Raw genomic sequence first — 23,209 nt, 5'->3', positions numbered from 1 at the left:
GGCACTATTGATGCAGACAGGAGGGTGTACGACACTTCACTTCCTGAAGCTGGTGACAAGCTCCTTAGTTTTGCTAACATTGAGGAAGAGATTGCAGTCATTGCTAGGTTCTCGATCTCCCTCTGTACTCTGAATCATCATTGTTTGAGATCCGATCCACTATGGCCGTCTCATCAGCAAAAATGAGTTAAGATAAAATTTTCTGTGACAGGAAGGGCCTGTTTTAAATGCTAGTTTACTGCATCTGCAGAGAGGGTTCTGCAAACGGATTAGAGTTGAATAGTTAGACAGGTAACATGTTGTCATGTTGGGTACTTACCCAAATGAATGCCAAATGAATTAATAATAATAAGAATAATTAATTCATCATTGTGAACAAATACACATTCCCTTGACAAATAAAAACTCCACGAGAAAAGTAGTACGACCAAAGCTAACTAGGAAAGTTAAGGATTGTAGATTAAAAGTTTTCAATTGGCAAAAATATTAGTACGGAGGACTTGTAAAGAAAATCAGTATATAATGATAAAGAAGGTGGTAAAGAGGAAAGAAAAGAAAATAAGAGCAAAGGTGGCACGGTGGCTAGCACTGCTGCCTCAAAGCGCCAGGGACCAAGGTTCAATTCCAACCTTGGGTGACTGTGTGGAGTTTGCACGTTCTCCCCATGTCTGCGTGGGTTTCCACCGGGTGCTCCGGTTTCCTCCCACAGTCCAAAGATGTGTAGGTTAGGTGGATTGGCCATGCTAAATTGTCCCTTAGTGTCCAAAGGTAGGTGGGGTTACAAGTTGCAGGTGGGGTGGGGGAGTGAGCCTAGGCAGGGTGTTCTTTCGGAGGGTCGGTGCAGACTCAGTGGGCTGAGTAGCCTCCTTCTGCACTGTAGGGATTCTGTGATAAGCAAGAAATATAAGATACCACCAGTTTTTACAATCATGTAAAAAAAAAGAGATTAGCAAAAGGGAGAAATGATAATGGCAAACAAGGAAACGGCAGTGATGTTAAACAAATATTTTGTGTCATAAAGAGCATATCAAAAATTGTGCGGAATCAACGTTCTGATGAGAGTGAGGAACTTAAAGCAATGAGAAAAGTGCTTAAGAAATTAATAGGACTAAAAGTCAGTAAACCCCCAGGTCCTGATGGCCTTCGGCCTAGGTTTTCAGAAGGATGGATGCATTCGTTTTGATCTTACACAATTTCCTAGATTCAGGAATGTTTCCTGTGGATTGGAAGGTAAGAGATAAAGCGGGGAACTATACATCAGCCTGACATGAGTAGAACAGATGCTAGAAACTATTAAAGACCTGATAACCGAGCACTTGGAAAATTACAAAGGCCAGGATTTTGCAGTCAGTGGTAAAGCAAGTGTGATTGCGCTGACCTCAAAGAAAGCAGTCCACAAAGATTTCTTCCCTGATGGCAGTTTAAATCTGACACTAAATCATGGGATGTCTTAAGTGTCTGACAGCGGTGGTGTCAGCAAGCAGGTAAGAAGCCAATTACATTGAAATATTCACACAGTAAACCAGGAAATTCAAAGCGAGGGAGATTGTCCTTCACTCTTAATTAAAATTTTCAGATAGCAAAAAAAAGACGACATAAAAGGCTATTCCTGATCAAAGTCACAGTAATGGGCTCTTTTTACCCAGATCCGGGTGGAATTTTGATGAAAAGGCGTAGGTGAATGTTAGAGGAGTAGTTTAGCCCTGGAATGGTATGTCTTCTGATCACCGTACCCGGCAGAAAACAGAGAGGTTTAGCTGGAAAGATGAAACAGTCTTGTGCTTCACAGTCTCTTCCAGCATGCAGGTGGGGGAGGGGCAAGCTGTAAGGCCCCAGATACAGGAACTGATGACTTTTATCAAAGAGGAATTCCATAAACAGAGGAAAGAAATGCATGAGGTTCGTGCAAAGGCCATTGCAGAAGCTGTGGCACCCCTGAAGAGTACTTTGGAGCGGATGGAGAGGAGGTGCAGGGGTCACAGATTCGGGAGATTGAAGGAGTGATCTTGGACCACAGCGATCGTGTGGTGGCTCTGGAGTGGGAGGTTGGGCTCCTAGGAGACCTTTGCAAAACGCTGAGAGCAAAGGTTGAGGAGCAGAATACCTCGAGAAGACAGAACCTGCGAATAGTGGGCCTGCCTGAAGGAAAGGAAGGTGTGAGTGCCACGAGGTACATCTCGAGGATGCTGGCAGGACTGGTGGCAGAAGGGGTGCTAGATAAGGCACCTGAAGTGGACCGAGCGCATAGGTCTCTGAGGCAGAAGCCTAGAGCTGGGCGATGATCGTGAGACTGCATAAATTTGTGGAGAAATAGAAACCTCTACGGTGGGCCAGGGAGAAGCGTAACTACGACTGGGAGGGAAATAACGTCCGGATTTATCAGGACATCGGTGCAGAGTTGGCAAAATGGCGGGCAGGTTTCAACATGGCCAAGGCGGTGCTGTACTGGCAGCAGATCAGGTTTGGGGTCCTCTACCTGGCGAAATTATGGGTGACGTTCGGAGGGCGGGAGTATTATTTCGAGCCCCCAGAAGCAGCCGAAGGCTTCATTAAGGAGCATAAACTGGGGGAGAACTGAGTGGACAATGCATGGGAACCGGGGTGCTGGCACTATGTAATAGTCGGGAGCATGTTTGAAGTGGGCGTAGGGATTGGGGGATTTTCGCCTTTTTTTGTGGGGGAGGGGTTTCTGCTCAATGTTGAGATTGTAAGGAGTTGTAGGGGTGAAAGGTTTATGTGGGGATGGATGTTCCCATCCCCCCTCCTGTTTTATGGGACTGTTTGTGTTTAACATCTGTTTGTTTGCTTTTGGACAAGGCTACCTGGAGTTCAGGAGAAGTCCTTGTTTGTGTGGGGGAGGGTAAGGCCAGCAGGAGGCCTTCTTCTTTGAGCTGAGGAGTGGGGGGGGGGGGGGGGGGGGAGATGTCATTAGGATGTGCCTTTGGGGAGGGGCAGCCGCGCTAGCAGGTTATGCTGGTGAACGGAAGTGAGGTGGTGGGGGAGAAGACTAAGAGGGGTGGCCGGGGGGGGGGGGGGGGGTTTCTGTGACACGGCAGGGGGTGAGAGATGTCATGGTCAAGGGCGAAGAAAGGGGCCATCTGGGATGGGCTAGGTACAAATTGGAATTAAAGGGGCAGGAGTTAAGTGGGGAAGATGACGGACGGTAGAGGGGATTGGAGGTGCAAGCCTCCGGTAAGGTTGGTAACGTGGAACGTCCGGGGACTGAATGGGCCGGTTAAAAGGTCGCGGGTGTTCACGCACCTCAGGAGCTTGAAAGCGGGGGTTGTCTTTTTGCAGGAGACACACCTCCGTGTGAAGGACCAGGTTAGGTTAAGGAAGGGGTGGGTCGGGCAGGCTTTTCACTCGGGGTTTGATTTGAAATCGAGGGGTGTGGCGATTTTAATGAGCAAACAAATGGGATTCGTGAGTACGAAGGAGGTGAGGGATCCAGGTGGGAGATATGTGATTTGTGAGTGGGGTATTGGAAGGGGCACCGGTAGCGTTGGTAAATGTGTATGCCCCAAATTGGGATGATGTGGGTTTTATGAGCGGCTTGCTGGCAGCAATCCCGTATTTGGCCACTATCAGTTGATCACGGGAGGAGATTTTAACTGTGTCCTGGAGCCGAGGGTGGATAGATCGAGCCCCAGGTCGATGGGTAGGGTACGAATGGCAAGGGAACTGGAGGGGTTTATGGAGAGGATGGGTATGGTGGATCCATGGCGCTTTCAGAACTCAGGGGGAAGGGAATATTCCTTCTTTTCACATGTCTATCAGGTGTATTCGAGGATTGATTACTTTGTAGTGAGTCTGGAGATTTTGGTTGGGGTGGAGGGGGCAGAGTATGTAGGGATAGTTATCTCGGACCACGCACCCCACTGGCTGGATATTCAGTTCAGTATGGGACGAGAGCAGAGGCCGGGGTGGAGGTTAGACTCGGGGTTGTTGGCGGATGGAGGTTTTTGTGATAAGGTGCGGTTGGTGATTAGGGATTATGTGGAGTTCAATCAGAATGGGGAGGTGTCGACGGGCATTTTTTGGGAAGTACTGAAGGCAGTGGTCCTGGGAGAAATTCTCTCATTTACGGTTCATGCGAATAAGGAAAGGAGGGCGGAACATGACCGTCTAGTGAGCGGGATCCTGGGATTATATTCATTGGAGTTTAGGAGGTTGAGGGGAGATCTAATAGAAACTTACAAGATAATGAATGGCTTAGATAGGGTGGATGTAGGGAAGTTGTTTCCATTAGCAGGGGAGACTAGGACCCAGGGGCACAGCCTTAGAATAAAAGGGAGTCAATTTAGAACAGAGATGAGGAGAAATTTCTTCAGCCAGAGAGTGGTGGATCTGTGGGTCATTGCCACAGAGGGCGGTGGAGGCCGGGACATTGAGTGTCTTTAAGACAGAAGTTGATAAATTCTTGATTTCTCAAGGAATTAAGGGCTATGGAGAGAGAGTGGGTAAATGGAGTTGAAATCAGCCATGATTGAATGGTGGAGTGGACTCGATGGGCCGAATGGCCTTACTTCCACTCCTATGTCTTATGGTCTTATGGAGATAGTGGAGGTGGACAGGGAATATTCGAGGGTGCCCACCATGGAGGGATTAGCGAGGAGGAAAAAGTTGCAGGGGCAATTTGACAGGCTGACAACGGGGAGGGAGGTAGGGCAACTGCGTAGGGCAAGATGGTGCAATACTAGTATGGGAAGAAGGCGAACCGCATGCTGGCGTACCAGGCAGGCTGCGTCCGGGGAACTATTGAAGATCAGGACTGGGGCTGGGGATGTGGTGTCAGAGCCAGGGAAGATAAATGAGGCATTTAGAGAGTATTACCAGGGACTTTATGAGGCAGACCCAGGAGGAGAGGAGGGGGACATGGGGTGGTTTCTGGACGAGCTGGAATTTCCCCAGGTGGAGGAAGCAAAGAGGCAGGCGTTGGAGGAGCCCCTGGGGCTGATGGAGGTGCTGGATAGTATCAGGGGTATGAAGTCGGGGAAGGCCCCTGGGCTGGATGGGTACCCGGCAGAATTTTATAAGGAATTTGCAGCGCACCTGACACCACATCTGTTGGTGGCGCTTAATGAAGCACTGGAGAAGGGGGAGTTGCCGGAGATGATGAAGCAGGTAGTAATCACACTAATCCCCCAAAAAGGGATGGATCCAGTGGATGTGGGCCGTATAGACCCATATCACTATTGAACACGGATGTGAAAGTATTGGCTAAGTTGTTGGCGGGGAGGATGGAGGATTGTGTCCCGGGGGTCGTTGCAGAAGATCAAACAGGCTTCGTGAAGGGAAGGCAGTTCACGAGTAATATAAGACGGCTGTTGAATGTGGTGATGAATCCATCGAGAGCTCTGGTACCGGAGGTGGTGGTGTCCATGGACGCGGAGAAAGCATTTGATCGGGTGGAATCTTGATCTTGTTCGGAGTTTTGGGAAGGTTTGGGTTTGGGCCGAGATTTGTGGCATGGGTTCGGTTGCTGTATGTGGCGCCAAGAGCGAGGGTGAGGACAAATGATATGAGCTCACGGAGCTTTGACTTACACAGGGGTACAGCGGATTTTGACTTACACAGGGCAGGGGTGCCCGCTGTCGCCGCTGCTGTTTGCGCTGGCCATAGAGCCATTGGCGATAGCTCTCAAGGGGCTGGCAGAGTGGCAGGGGATAATGAGAGGACAGAGGGAGCATCGGGTGTCGGTCTATGCCGATGACCTCTTGCTGTATGTTTTGGATCCGTTGGAGAGTATGGGAAGGATTATGGGCCTGTTGGGGAGGTTTGGAGGATTCTCGGGGTACAAGCTGAATGTAGGGAAAAGCGAGGTATTCCCAGTGAATGAGCTGGCACAGCGGGCTAATTTAGGGGGGGGATGCCATTTACAGTAGCAAGGGTTAGGTTTAGGTACTTGGGGATTCAGGTAGTGAGGGAATGGACGGGGCTCCATAAGTGGAACTTAACGAAGTTGGTGGAGGAGTCCAGGGAGGATCTTAGGTTGTGGGATACACTACACTTAACGTTGGCGGGGAGGGTCCAAGTGGTGAAAATGAATATTCTGCTGAGGTTCTTGTTTATCTTTCAGGCTCGCCCGATCTTTATACCAAAGGCCTTTTTTTGGAAAGTGGACACAATCATCTCTGACTTTGTATGGGTGGGGAAGATGCTGAGGGTGGGGAGGACCCTGCCACAGAGGCAGAGGCAGCAGTGGGGATTGGCGTTGCCAATCTTACTTCATTATTATTGGGCGGCAAATGTGGACAAGGTGTGGCGGTGGTGGGAAGGAGAAGGGGTAGAATGGGATAGGAATCTTGTAAGGGATCTAGTTTGAAGGCTATGGTGATGGCAGCATTGCCAATGGCTCTGAACACGTATTCAGGGATCCCAGTGGTGCAGTCCACGGTGAAGATATGGAATCAGCTGAGGAGGCATTTTAGGGTGGAAGGGATGTCGGTGCTAACGTCGTTGTGCGAGAATTATGGGTTTGAGCCGGGGGAGATGGATAGTGTATACTGGAGGTGGAGGGAAGTGGGGCTGGTCAAGGTGAGGGATTTGTATTTGGAGGAAGGGTTTGCCAGTCTGGAGGAGCTAAGGGAGGGGATAGAGCTGATATGGGGTATTGAGTTCAGGTATCTACAGGTTAGGGACTTTGCACGAAAGGTCTGGAATGGGTTGTCTAGATTGCCAGGTTACACCCTGCTGGAGCGACTGCTGCTTCCGGATGTGGAAGGGGAGGGAAAAATTGGGGATATATATAAGTGGCTGGGGGAGCAGGGATGTGAGCGGGTGGTGAAGATCAAGGAGAAGTGGGAAGCGGAGTTGGGAATGGAGATCAATTGGGGAGTATGGAGTGAGGCACTGCGAAGGGTAAACGGGAGCTCCTCTTGTGCAAGGATGAGCCTGATACAGTTTAAGGTGGTGCACAGGATGCATATGACTCGGGCGAGAACAAATAGGTTCTTTCAGGGGCTAGCAGATGAGTTTGAGAGGTGTGAGCGGGGGGGGCCAGCGAATCATGCGCACATGTTTTGGGGTTGTGAAAAATTGGGAAGATTCTGGGCGGGTGTGTTCGCGGTCTCAGCCAGGACAGTGGAGGAGGAGGCGGACCCGGACCCTTTGGTGGCGATATTTGGGGTTTCAGAGAAGCCGGAGCTCATGGAGAGGAGGAAGGCCGATGTCTTGGCCTTCGCCTCTCTGATTGCACGGCGATAAATTTTCCTGGCGGTCGGCATCGCCACCGGGGGTAGCAGCATGGTTGGGTGATTTGTATGACTTCCTGCGGTTAGAGAAGATAAAGTATGAGTTAAGGGGCTCAGCAGGGGAGTTTGAGAAAAGGTGGGGGATGTTTGTGACCGTGTTTGAGGAGTTGTTCGTCACGCGCGCGGGAGGTGGGGGGGGGGGGGGATTACTGTTTGGATTAATGCATAAGATAAACAAACATTTCAAAATGAAAAATGAAATGAAAATCGTTTATTGTCACAAGTAGGCTTCAATGAAGTTACTGTGAAAAGCCCCTAGTCGCCACATTCCGAGCGCCTGTTCACCTTCAAAAAAGGTTTATAAAAATATGGAGAAATTTGACATTTCACAAATATAAAATTAGCTTTCTAGGACAGCTAAGACGTTAAGCAACAAAGCTAGTTCATGAAAAGCTTGGTACACCTCATTCAACAAGGTTTTAAATTCTTGTCAATTCAACTGATTTCCACTGACTGCAGTCTGGATGGGGCTGCTTCATCAATGCACCCTCTGAAGAAGTGTAGAATCACTGACAGCAACCTCTTGCTTCTTGATTTGTGTGTTATTTTGTGCATGTGCACAGATCAAGTGGAATAATGGCACCAAATGCTGACAGTTTAGCACACATTAGAATTGCAAAATCTGTGCTAATATTATGCAGCATCAATTTGAGATCAAGGACAGTATGTTTAACAAATCTAGGAGGAGATTTTGATGGTGTCACGCGCAAAGTAGAAGGGGAAATCAGGTAGTGTACTTGGATTTTCAGAAGTTATTTGGTGTATTAATATGGATTGAAGATTGGTTTACAGAGAGAAAACAGTACAAATAAGCAAGTCATTTTCAGGATGGCAGGATGCAACTAGTAACATACTTCAAGAAACAGAGCTTGGGCCTTAGCTATTTACAATCTGTATCAATGACTTAGATGCGAGGGCCTAGAGTAATATACCACACTTACCAATGATGCTGGAAAGTAAACTGTGAGGATGCACGGAGCCTCCAAAGGGGTATAGAGTTTACACGATTGAGCAAGATAGTGGCAGATGGAGTACAATGTGAGAAAGTGTGAAATTATCCACTTTGGTGGGTAGAAATATTTTTTTTAGAAGATGACAGCAGTAACTAGACAGCTAGTATTCAGAGGGATTTGGATGGCTTTGTACACAAATCACAGCAAATTAATACGCAGGTGCAACAAATAATTAAAAAGGCAAACAATATGTTTAGCTTCACTGCAAGGGTGTTGGCGTATAAGAGTAAGGAAGTCTTGTATAATTTTGTCAGGCTTTACTGAGACTACAGAAGGGGACAGCCATTTGCGACTCAGAGGGCTGTGAATCTCGACTCCAAAGGGATGTGGAAGCTCAGTTGATAAATATGCTCACAACTGGGATCAATAAATTTATGGACACTAAAAGAATCAAAGAAAAAGAGAACAATGAAAAAATTACACTGATATAGAATTTCAATCACAATTATAATGATTGACCATGCATGCTCCTTGGGCCTTATGGCCATTCCTGCTTCTATATTTTATGTTTCAAACAATCCAGCTACCAGAATTTGCAATTAGATCATGGCTTGGTAAGATAATTTCCTAGTGTAGCATAAAAAAAGCCACATGAAAGTACAGAGGTAAAGACAGATAAATAAAGGTCAGCAGATTTGAATGGCTGAATAATTATTAACTTCAGGAAGAAAATGCTGGATGAAAGGTATCAGAAATAAGGAAATGCACTGATCTGGTTAGCTCAACTGCAGAAAGGAATATGTCTCCTGTTAGTTAGGAATTCATCTCATTCAATAAAGAATAAACAGACAGAAAACATGTTTGTTCATTAGTTAGGAGTTATTATTAACTGTGGTATCAATAAGGTTAGATTGGCTTATTGGTTTCTCTCTATATGAATTATTTTAACTTCCTTGGTGTAATGAGCAGATGTGCCATTTTCCAATGATAACACAATCTTGAAGGGTGATAAGGTCTCATCTTTCAAAGAAACTGCATGAGCTTTGAAGATTAAAACACAATTTTAACACACTAATCTTCTGAGACACATTTGTTTGTTCATAGTTCATTATATATGAAAGGTAGACCAAATCCCACTAAGTTGCAGTTTATATGCACCTACAGAGATTGGGTCTTTACAAGGATTTAATAAAAAAGACTGGTGGAACTATGAATCAACTTTTAAACCGTCATAGCAAAATCAAGTATACGTTATCGATTATGTTAGAGTAGGAATCTGAAAATGTAACTCACTGAGCACATGCCTAGACAGCCTGGCCCTTCAGGGCTGCACTTTAGCACATTAGTTAGCACTGTTGCTTCACAACGCCAGGGTCCCAGGTTCAATTCCTGGCTTGGGTCACTGTCTGTACGGAGTCTGCACATTCTCCCCGTGTCTGCGTGGGTTTCCTCCCGGTGCTCCGGTTTCCTCCCAGAAGTCCCGAAAGACGTGCTTATTGGGTGAATTGGACATTCTGAATTCTCCCTCAGTGTACCCGGAGTGCGGCGACTAGGGGATTTTCACAGTAACTTCATTGCAGTGTTAATGTAACTTGCGACACAAATAAAAATTCTTATTAGGTTCAAATAACAAACCCTAGTGGTGTTTAATATTCCATACTCAATGTTTGTACTGTTGTGGTTTTGTATGGCGGATATGAAGGAACTGTTTTTGGCGAGGAGATTTCATTAATGGATGACTCAAACAGTGTATCAAGAAATAAATGCACATGAATGGGATAATGTTTATGATAATAACAATCTTTATTAGTGTCACCAGTAGGATTACATTGACGTTGGAGGAAACCCACACAGGCTCCACACAGAACGTGCAGACTCCACACAGTGAACCTAGATTGGAATCAAACCAGGGTCCCTGGCACTGTGAAGCAACAATGCTAACCACTGTGCTACCATGCCGAAAGCTCATGGTATGCACCTCTATGAACCACAAAGATGAGCAGCTTAAGCACCTGTGCTGTACAGTATTTTGTCTATGATTTTGCTTCTGAATCAGCACAAGTGGAAATAAATTGGCCATGTTGTCTAGCTACATGAATATTTCCAGTCTTCTAAATTGACAAGACGCACAGTGGGCATGCCACGTCTTCCAGAAAGCAATTTACCAGGATAAATTGTTTGGCCTGGGTTATGCTGTTAATACATATAAAAGAGCGAGATATACAGGTTCATAAGAAACACCACCTGCTTTCAAGAAAATATACTGGAAGAACCTCAAACTGTAAATATTACCTTAAACAAATAAACGTTACTTTGGAAGATGAAGTTAAACGTTACTTTGGAAGATGAATTTACCCAGAAACTGTCTCCATACTAATGCAACATCACGTGAAAAAGTTAATTCATTCCACACTAAGTAAATTACCCCTTGGAAACAGTTAACTGCCCTTTTACAAACTGACCCATATCCAACTGTGCGTGTTCAGATTTCCAGCATTTAGTTTTTGAATTCCTTTATTTCCCGAGTATCTGAAGTAACAGCAATGAATTGAAAGATTTGAGTGGTCCCAAACAATGGGCGAAATGCTCCGGTATCGGCGCGATGTCCGCCGACCGGCGCCAAAAGCGGCGCAAATCAATTGGGCATCGCGCCGCCCCAAAGGTGCGGAATCCTCCTCATCTTGGGGGGCCGGGGGCCGAGTCCTAACCTTGAGGGGCTAGGCCCGCGCCGGACTGATTTCCGCCCTGCCAGCTGGCGGAAGTGCCCCGCCAGCTGGTGCGGAAATGACATTGCCGGGCGGCGCATGCGCGGGAGCGTTAGCGGCCGCTCACGGCATCCCCGCGCATGCGCTGTGGAGGGAGTCTCTTCCGCCTCCGCCATGGTGGAGACCGTGGCGAAGGCGGAAGGAAAAGAGTACCCCCACGGCACAGGCCCACCCGCGGATCGGTGGGCCCCGATCGTGGGCCAGGCCACCGTGGGGGCACCCCCCGGGGCCAAATCGCCCAACGCCACCCCCAAGGACCCCAGAGCCCGCCCGCCCTGGTCGGGGAAAGCAGAACTAGGGGGCATAGCCTCAAAATAAGGGGAAGTAGATTTAGGACGGAGTGTAGGAGGAACTTCTTCACCCAAAGGGTTGTGAATCTCTGGAATTCCTTGCCCAGTGAAGCAGTTGAGGCTCCTTCTTTAAACGTTTTTAAAGAAAAAGATAAGATACCTTTCTAAAGAATAAAGGGATTCGGGGATATGGTGTACGGGCCGGTGAGTGGAGCTGTGTCCACAAAGATCAGCCATGAGCTCATTAAATGGTGGAGCAGGCTCGAGGGGCCAGATGGCCTACTCGTGTTCCTAGTTCTTATGTTCTTAGGACTGATTTATAATTCTTCAAGAAACTGCAACAAGCACGGTGGGCCAAATGGCTCCTTCTGTGATGCATTATTCCTTGGCTCTAGTTTGATCCATTTTGTTTTGAAGGGAGGAAGACCTGCATTTATATAGTATCTTTTATGATTCCAGGATGATTCAGAGAAGTTTACTGCCAATTAAGTACTTTTGTGGTGCAGTCGCTGTTGTAATGTTGAAAGCATGGCAGCCAATTTCATTGGGGCACTATCTCATAAAACATCAGTCAGGATACTGGGAAGACTGCCACTCATCTTCAAAATATAGGATCTTTTACATCCATTTTAGAGGTAGCAAGTGCTTTGGGTTTACTGTTTTATCTAGAAAATGGCACCACCAACAAAGCGGCACTCTCAGCACGAGGCAGTAGTAATAACCTAGACTTTGCGTTCAGGTCTGGAGGGGGACCTGTAACTTTCTGATCAGAGAGGAGAATGCTATCACAGAGCCATAGCGGAGACTTTCTTTTACCAAAGACCTTCACTTTTGAAAGCAAACGTTAACGATATCCAGTGTGGTTCGTCCATAATGGTTTTGTCTATTTCCAGATATAAAAGGCAAGCTCATGAAGATATGATGGAGTGGACAACAAGTTATTCCTCAAAACAGTAGCTGGCCAAAGAGACTCCAGCTGTCCATTCTAAACTGCTTTCAAAACAAGACTACAGTACAATCCATGTAGTTATTATTGTTGTAATATTCCATTTGACTTGGCATCCAAGTTATCTCAAACCAATGTAATAACATGGTTCTCCTTTCAATAAAATGCAAATATATTAATTGTTTGTTCTGACCCATGTAGAATTCTTTCCATGGGAGCCAGGGGATGGTGGCATTGTGGTAATGCCACTGGATTAGTAATAGGGCAATGTAGGGAATTGCTCTCATGACGCGTGCTCAAATTCTACGACATCAAGTTGTGGAATTTAAATTCAATTTTTTTTTTATAAAACCTTAAACTGAAAGGTAGTCTCAGTAATGAGAACTATGAAAGTATCATCATTCGTCATAAAAACCCATCTGGTTCACAAATGTCCTTAAGGGAAGGAATGCCGCCATTTTAACCCGGTCCAGCCCCAATGTGATTCCAGACCCACAGCAATGTGGTTAACTTTTAACTGCTCTAGGGCAATTAGGAATGGGCAACAAATTCGAGCCTTGTCAGCAACACCCACATTTTACAAATAGATATAAACAACATGCTGTTGGACTACTGTTACGCTGCCCTCCTGATTTTCCCCCATCCCCCTCTCATCAATTTAGACAATGTTGAGATTGTGTAATAATAATAATCTTTTTATTGTCACAAGTAGGCTTACATTAACACTGCAATGAAGTTACTGTGAAAAGCCCTTGTCGCCACATTCCAGAGCCTGTTCGGGTACACGGAGGGAGAATTCAGAATTCTCAGCCACACTGAACCCGGAATTGAACCCGTGCTGCTGGCCTTGTTCTGCATTACAAACCAGCTGTCTAACCCACTGAGCTAAACCAGCCCCATTCGACTATTAGGAATTTTAAAATTGAAAGTGATCTCTAATAGGATTACCAAGTGTGTAAAATGCTTCAGAGAGCAAATGGAAGACTTCACATGCTCAAAGATACAAAACAGACTACGAGAAAGCTCAATCCGTTCCATTATAAAACTCATAAACAGTAAGCAAGTGATTGAGAATTTAATGAACTCAACCTGACAACATATGATCTATGGACCATATGCAGAGTGCAGTGGACCAGTCATTTTTTAATTTTGTAAATTAAGGAGACTTGCATTTTGCAATGTATTATAATTCTTTTTACACTGAAATTATTATAATTGTCCAATCCTCTTATTATGTTATACTTTTATTTTAACGATTGTCTTTTACTATGTTTTGACTTACTTGTTTTATGTGTATTTCATTACAATGTAATAATCTTTAATAATCTTTATTGTCTCAAGTAGGCTTACATTAACACTGCAATGAAGTTACAGTAAAAATCCCCATGTCACCACATTCTGGAACCTGTTCGGGTACACAGAAGGAGAATTCAGAATGTCCAAATTACCGAACAGCACGTCTTTCGGGATTTGTGGAAGGAAACCGAAGCACCCGGAGGAAACCCACGCAGACACGGGGAGAACATGCAGACTCCACAGACAATGACCGAGCCGGGAATCGAACCTGTACCCTAGAGCTGTGAAGCAACAGTGCTAACCACTGTGCTGCCCCTTCCACCATGCTAATCTGCAATAAACCAATATCTATCGACTAAGGGCAATGTTGCTGAAATATTGAGCTACACTGAGGATGTAACAAGCAGGGTGGATAAAGGAGAACAATTAGATATGATGTATTTGGATTCCAAAAGGCATTTGATACAGTGCAACAAAGAAGGTTACTACATAAGATTTTCTTTTATTTTGAATAAATTTACAGTATCCAATATTTTTTGCCCAAGGGGCAATTTAGCGTGGCCATCCACCTACCCTACACATAAAGAATACAGCACAGGAACAGGCCCTTCAGCCCTCGAAACCTGTACTGGTCATACCAACCCATGCCAAAACCCTCAGCATTTCCTTGTGCCGTATTCCTCTATACCCATCCTATCCATGTGTTTGTCAAGCTGCCTTTTGAACGCCAAAGAAGAACAAAGAACATCTTTGGGTTGTGGGAGTGAAACCCATGCAGACACAGGGAGAATGTGCAAACTCCACACAGACAGTGACCCGGGGCCGGGATCAAACCCAGGTCCTCAGCGCCGTAGGCAGCAGTGCTAACCACGGCGCCACTGTGCCTCCCACGACAGAAGATAAGAGCTCCTGGACCAGCACCTCTGTGGTTACACTGACAGGGGTGCTGGCGCAAGACTTTGAAATGCAATTCGAGACAGTTTGATAAACAAGGAAAGGTGGTGGAAATCCTGAAAAAGTCAACTGAGGCACTTGGCTCGAATCTGGAGAACCTGCGAAAAACCTTGGGGGACTGTGAAAGAACATGGAGAGATGCTGAAGGATGTAGCCTTGTCACTGCATAGTGACCAAATACCTTGTTGGAAGCTGAGATCCAGATAGTGGAGGAGAGAAACAAGAACCTGGAGGAAAGGGTGAATGACCTGGAGAACAGGGCGAGACGACAGAACCTCAGAATCGCGGAGTTGCCGGAGGGCTCGAAGCCGACTGAGTATTTTTATACCAGGATGTTGGAACGGAGTTGGCGAAGAGGCACGGGCCTTTAATAAGGCCAAGTCAGCATTATACAAGAACGGAGTGAGGTTTGGAGGGGTGTACTCAGCGAGTGTGAGAGTTACTTTTGGGTCAAAAGACTGTTTTTCAATACATTGGAAGAGACGGAGGCTTTTGACAAGGAGCAAGGGCTGGGATTTAATTAAATGAGTTTAATGGGGGCAGAGGGGAAGGGTTTATTTGGGATGTTTCATATTTTGTACATGCTGTATGATGGGGGATGAGGGGGCCAATGCTGTTGGGGGATATTGGTTAAGGTAATGACCCTCGGTGGGAAGTTAAGCATTGCAAGGGCGTTGGATTTTGTTATCGATTTGCAATGGGGGCAGACTAGGGAGCTTTCTTTTTCTTTGTTCTTTGATGTACACCCTGGCCGGTATTATCTCACTGGCAATAAAACTTTAGCTCGTGAACGGGCGTAAGGTGGTGAGGGGGGGGTTGCAGCTTGACGGACCCATTTAGATGGGGTTAAATGGGCCTGGCATGTTTGTTGAGAGGGGGCTCGGGGGGTTGGCGAGGAGGGAGTATTTTTCTCTGGTTGGCAATTTGCAGGTTTATTGGGGGGGGGGGGGAGAGAAATAGAGATCTGACGGTGGCCAAAGGTTTTTCTATGTCTCACCTTGAGGGCGAGGTTAGTGGCCACTTTAGTTGGACCTTGGGCCCAGGTATTTGGCGTTAAGGACTGGATACTCCTACTTAAAGTAAGGGAACACGTAGGAGGCAGTGATCATAATATGGTAGAATTCAGTCTGCAATTTGAAAGAAAGAAGGTAGAATAAGATGTAAAGGTGTTACAGTTAAATAAAGGTAACTACAGGGGCAGGAGGGAGGAACTGACGAAAATCGACTGGGAGCAGAGCCTGGTGGGAAAGACAGTAGAACAGCAATGGCAGGAGTTTCTGGGAGTAATTGAGGACACAGTAGAGGTTCATCCCAAAGAAAAGTAAGGGGGGATTAGGCAGCCATGGCTGAAAAAGGAAGTCAGGGAATGCATCAAAGCAAAAGAGAAAGCCTATAATGTGGCAGAGTAGTGGGAAGTCTGAAGATTGGGAAGGCTACAAAAACAAACAGAGGATAACAAAGAGAGAAATAAGGAAAGAGAGGATCAAATATGAAGGTAGGCTAGCCAGTAACATTAGGAATGATAGTAAAATTTTCTTTAAATACATTAAAAACAAACGGGAGTCAAAAGTAGACATTGGGCCGCTCCAAAATGACGCTGGCAATCTAGTGATGGGAGACAAGGAAATAGCTGAGGAACTAAATAAGTACTTTGCGTCAGTCTTCACAGTAGAAGACATGAGTAATATCCCAACAATTCAGGAGAGTCAGGGGGCAGAGTTGAATATGGTAGCCATCACAAAGGAGAAAGTGCTAGAGAAACTAAGAGGTCTAAAAATTGATAAATCTGCAGGCCCAGGTGGGCTACATCCTAGAGTTCTAAAGGAGATAGCTGAAGAAATAGTGGAGGCGTTAGTTATGATCTTTCAAAAGTCACTAGAGTCAGGGAAAGTCCCAGAGGATTGGAAAATCGCTGTTGTAACCCCCCTGTTCAAGAAGGGAACAAGAAAAAAGATGGAAAATTATAGGCCAATTAGCCTAACCTAATTCTAGAATCCATCGTTAAGGATGAGATTTCTAAATTCTTGGAAGTGCAGGGTCGGATTAGGACAAGTCAGCATGGATTTAGTATGGGGAGGTTGTGCCTGACAAATCTGTTAGAGTTCTTTGAAGAGATAACAAATAGGTTAGACCAAGGAGAGCCAATGGATGTTATCTATCTTGACTTCCAAAAGGCCTTTGATAAGGTGCCTCACGGGAGACTGCTGAGTAAAATAAGGGCCCATGGTATTCGAGGCAAGGTACTAACATGGATTGACGATTGGCTGTCAGGCAGAAGGCAGAGAGTTGGGATAAAAGGTTCTTTTTCGTAATGGCAACCGGTGACGAGTGGTGTCCCGCAGGGGGTTCAGTGTTGGGGCCACAGCTGTTCTCTTTATATATTAACGATCTAGATGACGGGACTAGGGGCATTCTGGCTAAGTTTGCCGATGATACAAAGATAGGTGGAGGGGCAGGTAGTATGGAGGAGGTGGGGAGGCTGCAGAAAGATTTAGACAGTTTAGGAGAGTGGTCCAAGAAATGGCTGATGAAATTCAACGTGGGCAAGTGCGAGGTCTTGCACTTTGGAAAAAAAAAAATAGAGGCATGGACTATTTTCTAAACGGTGACAAAATTCATAATGCTGAAGTGCAAAGGGACTTGGGAGTCCTAGTCCAGGATTCTCTAAAGTTAAACTTGCAGGTTGAGTCCGTAATTAAGAAAGCAAATGCAATGTTGTCACTTATCTCAAGAGGCTTGGAATATAAAAGCAGGGATGTACTTTTGAAGCTTTGTAAAGCACTAGTTAGGCCCCATTTAGAATACTGTGAGCAATTTTGGGCCCCACACCTCAGGAAGGACATACTGGCACTGGAGCGGGTCCAGCGGAGATTCACACGGATGATCCCAGGAATGGCAGGCCTAACATACGATGAACGTCTGAGGATCCTGGGATTATATTCATTGGAGTTTAGGAGGTTGAGGGGAGATCTAATAGAAACTTACAAGATAATGAATGGCTTAGATAGGGTGGACGTAGGGAAGTTGTTTCCATTAGCAGGGGAGACTAGGACCCGGGGGCACAGCCTTAGAATAAAAGTCACTTTAGAACAGAGATGAGGAGAAATTTCTTCAGCCAGAGAGTGGTGGGTCTGTGGAATTCATTGCCACAGAGGGCGGTGGAGGCCGGGACGTTGAGTGTCTTTAAGACAGAAGTTGATAAATTCTTGATTTCTCGAGGAATTAAGGGCTATGGAGAGAGAGCAGGTAAATGGAGTTGAAATCAGCCATGATTGAATGGTGGAATGGACTCGAAGGGCCGAATGGCTTTACTTCCGCTCCTATGTCTTATGGTCTTATGGTGCAAATGCCTGACTCTGGTTTGGAGTGAGAGGCCCCCAATTAGACTTGTCACCTGGATGCAAGGGGTTTAGGGAGTGGAGTGAAAAGGTTGAGGATTTTTTGCACCTGAAGAATTTAAGAGCTGACGTAGTGCTTTTGCAGGAGACCCACTTGCGGGTGAGGAACCAGATCAGGCTGGAGGGGGTGGGTGAGCCAGGCATTTATTCAGGCTTTGACGGTCGGGCCCAGGAGATGACAATTTTAATTAATGGGTCCGTTTTGTGGCAGACAAGGTTGTGGCGGATCAGGGTGGTAGGTACGTGATGGTCACTGGCAGGCAAGTTAATGATGCTGGTAAATGTATATGCCCCGAATTGGGGTGATGTTGCAGGCGGTGATTAGAGGTGAGATATCATAAAAGTAGATCAGAGTCTATAGAAAAGCGTCAGAAGCTAGTGGACGATATTATGGAGATGGTCCATAGGTACTCGAAGGACCCAACCCCATAGCTCCTGGCAAGCAGGAAGAAACAGCAGTCGCAGTTTGATCTGTTGTCTATAGGAAAGGTGGTGCACCAGCTATGGCGTTCAAAGGTGGTTATTTACGAATACGGGGAGAAAGCCAGCCGTCTTTTAGCTCACCAACTGAAGCGGCAGGCGGCCTCTCGGGAGAACGTTCAGATTAGGGACTCGAGGAGTGACTGGTGTCCACCTAGGAGAAAGTTAACAGACCATTTAAAACTTTTGAAAACTTCTGATAGGAAGCTTCACAGGGAAGGTCGATAAGATGATATCATCCTTTATATGGGCGAGCAATAATCCAAGGACTCATAGGGTAGTCCTTCAAAGAGACGGGGGAGGGGGGGTGGGGACGCTTCTAACGCTGAGAAGCTGTTAGGTTGGTGTAGCGACCCAGGGTCTACTTTGGCGCAGATAGAGGCGAGATCGTGCAGGGGATCTGGTTTGGGGCATTGGTGACAGCTTCGCTCCCGCTCTCGCCAACAAAATACTCTTCAAGTCCAGTGGTTGATTCCACGGCAGAGGCAATTCAGACTACAGTTCAAACTTTGGTCATTGTCGAAGCTGGCCCCCATCTGTGATAACCATCGGATTGAGACGACGAGATTGGACGCCACGTTTGGGGTGCTGAAGAAGGAGACCCAAAAGCTTACAAGCTTGAGACAAGACCAGAACATGTGTGTGTGGTTGGCCGGACCCCAAAACAGTGAGGGGAGGGAGGGGACTGGAGAGATTAGGAGACCTGTTTCAGGAGGGGCGGTTTGCCAGTCTAGAGGAATTGACTGTGAAGTTTAGGCTCACAGGCTCGGACTTATTCAGATATCCATGTTTGGAATTTTATACGATGTACCTTCCTGGCATTCCCGGCGCCAGAAAGGGTCCTTTTGCTCGCAGGGTCAGAGGAGGAGGGTAGCACATCCAGCATTCATGGGTGGATTCTGGCAGAAGATTCGGCTTCAGGGGAAGGGGTAAAGGCTGGGTGGGAGGAGGAGCTGATGGTGAGCTGTTGAATGAGGCCCATTGCAGGGTGAACTCCACGTGCAAGGCTGTTTTGATCAGCTTAAAGTGGTGTTTAGGGCGCACCTGAACAAGTCTAGGAGGAGTCCTTTCTTTTCAGAGGTAAATGACATGTTCCGGGGGTCCGGCCAACCACGCGCACATGTCCTAGTCTTGTCCCAAGCCTGTGAGCTTTTGGGTCTCCTTCTTTAGCACCATGTCAGCGATTGTGAACTGGAGACCTGCCCGTGCTGGACTCGCCAGGGCTGCAGACAGGTGCGGGAGAAGATGTTCTTGCCTTCGCTTCGTTGATTGCCCGGAGATATGTTCTGCTGGGGTGGAGGTCTGCATCTCCACCAGAGCACCTCAGTATGGTTGGGAGACGTGATGGAGTTGTGTACCTACTGAAGGTCAAGTACACCGTGAAGGTTTTGGTCAAGGGATTCTACCGGAGATGACCTTTTATAGTTTACTTTAAAGAACTGATCACTTTAGTTACCAACCTCAAAGATTCAGCCAAGTTACCAGTTGCACTTCCAAATCCTTCTCACAAGCTCAACCCGGGAGCCACAGAGGCTTCCCATTTGGAGGTTTGCAGAACTGTTCCAATGTCCACCAGTACTCCGATCTCAGAGATTAGAGACAAATGTTGCTCATAGACCAAAATGTTTTTTTGCTCCTGGCACGGAGAACAAGCATTCTGTTTATTACACCACAATCAATCCAGATTTCACAACTAAAAGTACATTTGTGGTATTTTCCCAATCCGACAGTCGATGAGTAAGCAACAAGGGTGTTTCATGGGCCCCTTTGTCACTGACAACGGCAGAACCAACTCCTTTGACCTTCAGGTGTGTACCTTTCTCCTGCTGCCCTGGGGTAGGTTTAAAATTTCAAGCATTTGGGGGAATCGACCCGCATCGCTGCTCGCGACCTTAATATCATGAGTCAGAAAAATCACACAGCAATTGACACTGGTTCAGCCAATTGGGCAAAAACCCCCAAACAGTTCAACCTCCTGGAGCAAGCCACCCATTTCACCACACACACACACACACACAGGACTAGGAGCAATCAGGAGGAGGAAAACTACTTGACAGTACAACTGGGAAACGCTCATAAATTGACTCACTTTGAAGCAAAACATTACACCCTTTCAAATGGGTGGACAAAAACCTGCTGGGAAAGGAAAGCTGAAGGGGGAGGGTCTGGAAGATCACAGAGATAGTGAACAAAGGCTGGGGTATTTGTGCAAAAAGTAAGGTGCCCGGCGGTGCTGTTGTTTATATCACAGCAACGGGAGCGTTAACAGGCTGAAAGATAACTGATTCGCAGCCAGCGAGTAAACAAGATTAGAAATCACTGATCTGCACGGGGCCGGCCCCAAAGGGGCTCAGCGAGCAGGGGGTCCGGCTAAGTTGCTCACCAAGTCCATCCCCTGGCTGTGTCTGCGCCTGAGGCTGGCTGGCTGGGCCGTGGCGGGCCTCCCTCACTCGTCCCTCCTCACTCCTACCCTCCCTCACTCCCCCCATCTCTTCACATATATATTTTTTTACCTTCTCGATATTTCTTGCGCAGTTTCCGATGGACATTCTTCACCACCCCGGAGAGTTTCTCCTGCTCCCTCTTCCTGTCCCCTTCGGAGGCGAGCGCCGGCTCTGCGGCCGCCCGCTGGGCCAGCCGGACACCGTTCCATCCGCCGCCCTCCTCCATGCTGGCTGGCGAGCGCTCGGCCCTCCCCGGCGTCCTCAGGCTCCGGCTCGGCGGCGTTCGGCAATGTCCGGCGGTGCTCGGCTCCGGCGGCCCCGCCCAGCCCAGCCCATTGGCTGGTGCGCGGGAGGCGAGTCGGCCGAGTTCCGGAGGTCAAGTTGGGAGGCTCGCCGCGCGCGTGCGCACTGCCATTGGGCCTGCTCCCGGGGGGGAGGCGCGGCTGGGCCTAGCTGGGTGTCCGCCGCCGGTGGGCCTGAGGAAGGCCGCTGGCCGCCGAAAGGCGGTTCTGGAACAGGCAACGGCAGCTAGTGATATTGTCCTTGATAAAGTTTTCAAATGCTGTGGATTTTAGAATGCACCGCTGCCTCACATCGCTAGCGACTCCCGCCTCGGCTCGCTGTCTGTGCGGAGTCTGCACGTTCTCCCCGTGTGTGCGTGTGGGTTTCCTCCAGGTGCTCCGGTTTCCTCCTACAGTCCAAAGATGTGCAGGTTAGGTGGACTGGCCACGCTAAATTGCCCCTTAGTGTCCTAACATGTGTAGTTAAGAGGTTATTGGGAGTGGGCTTGGGTGGTGTGCTCTTTCAGACGGTCGGTGCAGACTCGAAGGGCCGAATGTAGGGATTCTATGATTCTCCTATGACTCAGCTACGAGTAGCTCCTTCCTTAATTTCCCAAAGCCTTTTCGTCACCAGGGAATCAGGACCATTGTCTTCCCTGAAGGGCAATAGTCAAATTGAGTTTCTACAAAAATCCAACGAGTTTCATTGTCAATTTGTCTAATGCCAGCTCACAAGCAACCATTTTTATTGAATTTAATTTAATAAAAGCTGTTGTGTGCTGTACCAGTACCCAAACCCAGGGTTCAAAAGACATGGGGCCAACCAGCTAATTTGCCCTCAAAGACCTGGAATATTCAATCATGGGGGTGACCATGAAAGAAAAGTCTGTGAGGAGCCGCTTCTCCAATCACACATTCTGCCTCTGCCATGCTCCTATGCCAACTCCTCCAATCACAGATTCCTTGTCTCCTGATCTTGCTCCTGCTCTGGACACAAAATTTGTAATTGGGGAAGCAGCAAGGGCTTGAGACCAAGGGCAATTTTTCTTTTTCCATTGAGCTCGCCCATTGAGTATTTATTTAAGACAAAAGAATTGCATTCCCACTCTTGTGTCTTGAGCAAGGGGATTAACAGTGAGAGTGATTGCAACAGCTTTGCAAAAGGACCCAAGCAACACAGGGCCAGTAGCGTTGTATGCCTACAACAACTTTACACCCCAGCAAAACCTCCACTGTCATTAAGTGTAGCTAACATCATCATCTTTAACAATGGTTGGAAGCTGAAGTGAGCCACTTTTAAAATAATTCCCCATTCTTTTACTGGTGCATTTCAATGAGGAAAAATACGCAGGAACAAAGCACGAGACTACACATGAAGCTGATTATTTTATTCTTCGTTATTATACTCAAATTATACAGCAGGCCACCGCCCTTTTGATATCTCAGATTAAGCTTTGTAATGGTGGCACCTTCTAACCTAGATAAAAGTTAAAATGGCAGAAGTCAAGAAGGGCGCTCTCACAATTGGGAGATAGGAATGGAAAAGTTACTGAGCGAAGTGTTCCTTAAATTTATGCCGGAACCTCCTGGACTAAATTTTAGAGCTAGCGAACTAAGTTTAAACATAGCGGAGCGGAGGAGTGAGAAGGTCACAGACCTTAGATGAGCACCAAAGCCAGATTATAGAAGTGAGAAAATGAAGTCCAATTCAACAACTTAAATTTATACAGTCCCTTGAATGTAAGGCACTTCACAGGAGCATTATAAAACAGAGTATGACATCGAGCCACATAAGGAGATAGTAGATCAATTAACAAAAACCTGATTAAAGACGTAGGTTTTAATAAGTGTCTTAATGGAGGGAAGTGACATTACAAAGCAGAGCGGTGTAAGGAGGGTATTCCAAAACGTAACAGAAGGCATGGACAGCAGTGATTAAAATTGGAGATGCAAGGGGCAGAACTAAATATCTTGGAGGGTCGTGGAGCTGAAGGAGATTTCGGACATAGGAAGGGGTGAGACCATGGATGAGAATTTTAAAATCAAAACAATGTTTGATTGGGAGACAATGTAGGTCAGCGAGCATAGGGTGACAGGGGACCAGAATTTATACACAGATTTTTCACTTGGGTTGGGAGCACAGAAATAA

At 46.8% G+C, this 23,209-nt stretch overlaps 1 protein-coding gene across 1 annotated transcript in view; it reads right to left on the bottom strand.

The window, feature by feature from the left end:
• samtor (S-adenosylmethionine sensor upstream of mTORC1) overlaps nt 1-21,051 on the bottom strand; it is a 154,630-nt gene extending 133,579 nt beyond the window's left edge. Inside the window, exon 1 of the mRNA XM_072485287.1 lies at nt 20,849-21,051. Coding sequence (XP_072341388.1) covers nt 20,849-21,005 — 157 coding nt within the window. The 5' untranslated portion in view covers nt 21,006-21,051. The remainder of the gene's footprint in view (nt 1-20,848) is intronic.
• Nucleotides 21,052-23,209: the final 2,158 nt, after the last annotated feature.

The sequence above is a fragment of the Scyliorhinus torazame genome, chromosome 19 (genome assembly GCF_047496885.1).
Source record: "Scyliorhinus torazame isolate Kashiwa2021f chromosome 19, sScyTor2.1, whole genome shotgun sequence".
Taxonomy (NCBI): domain Eukaryota; kingdom Metazoa; phylum Chordata; class Chondrichthyes; order Carcharhiniformes; family Scyliorhinidae; genus Scyliorhinus; species Scyliorhinus torazame.
Note: the sequence above shows the minus strand (reverse complement) of the source record. Positions and strands in the feature narration are given on the sequence as shown.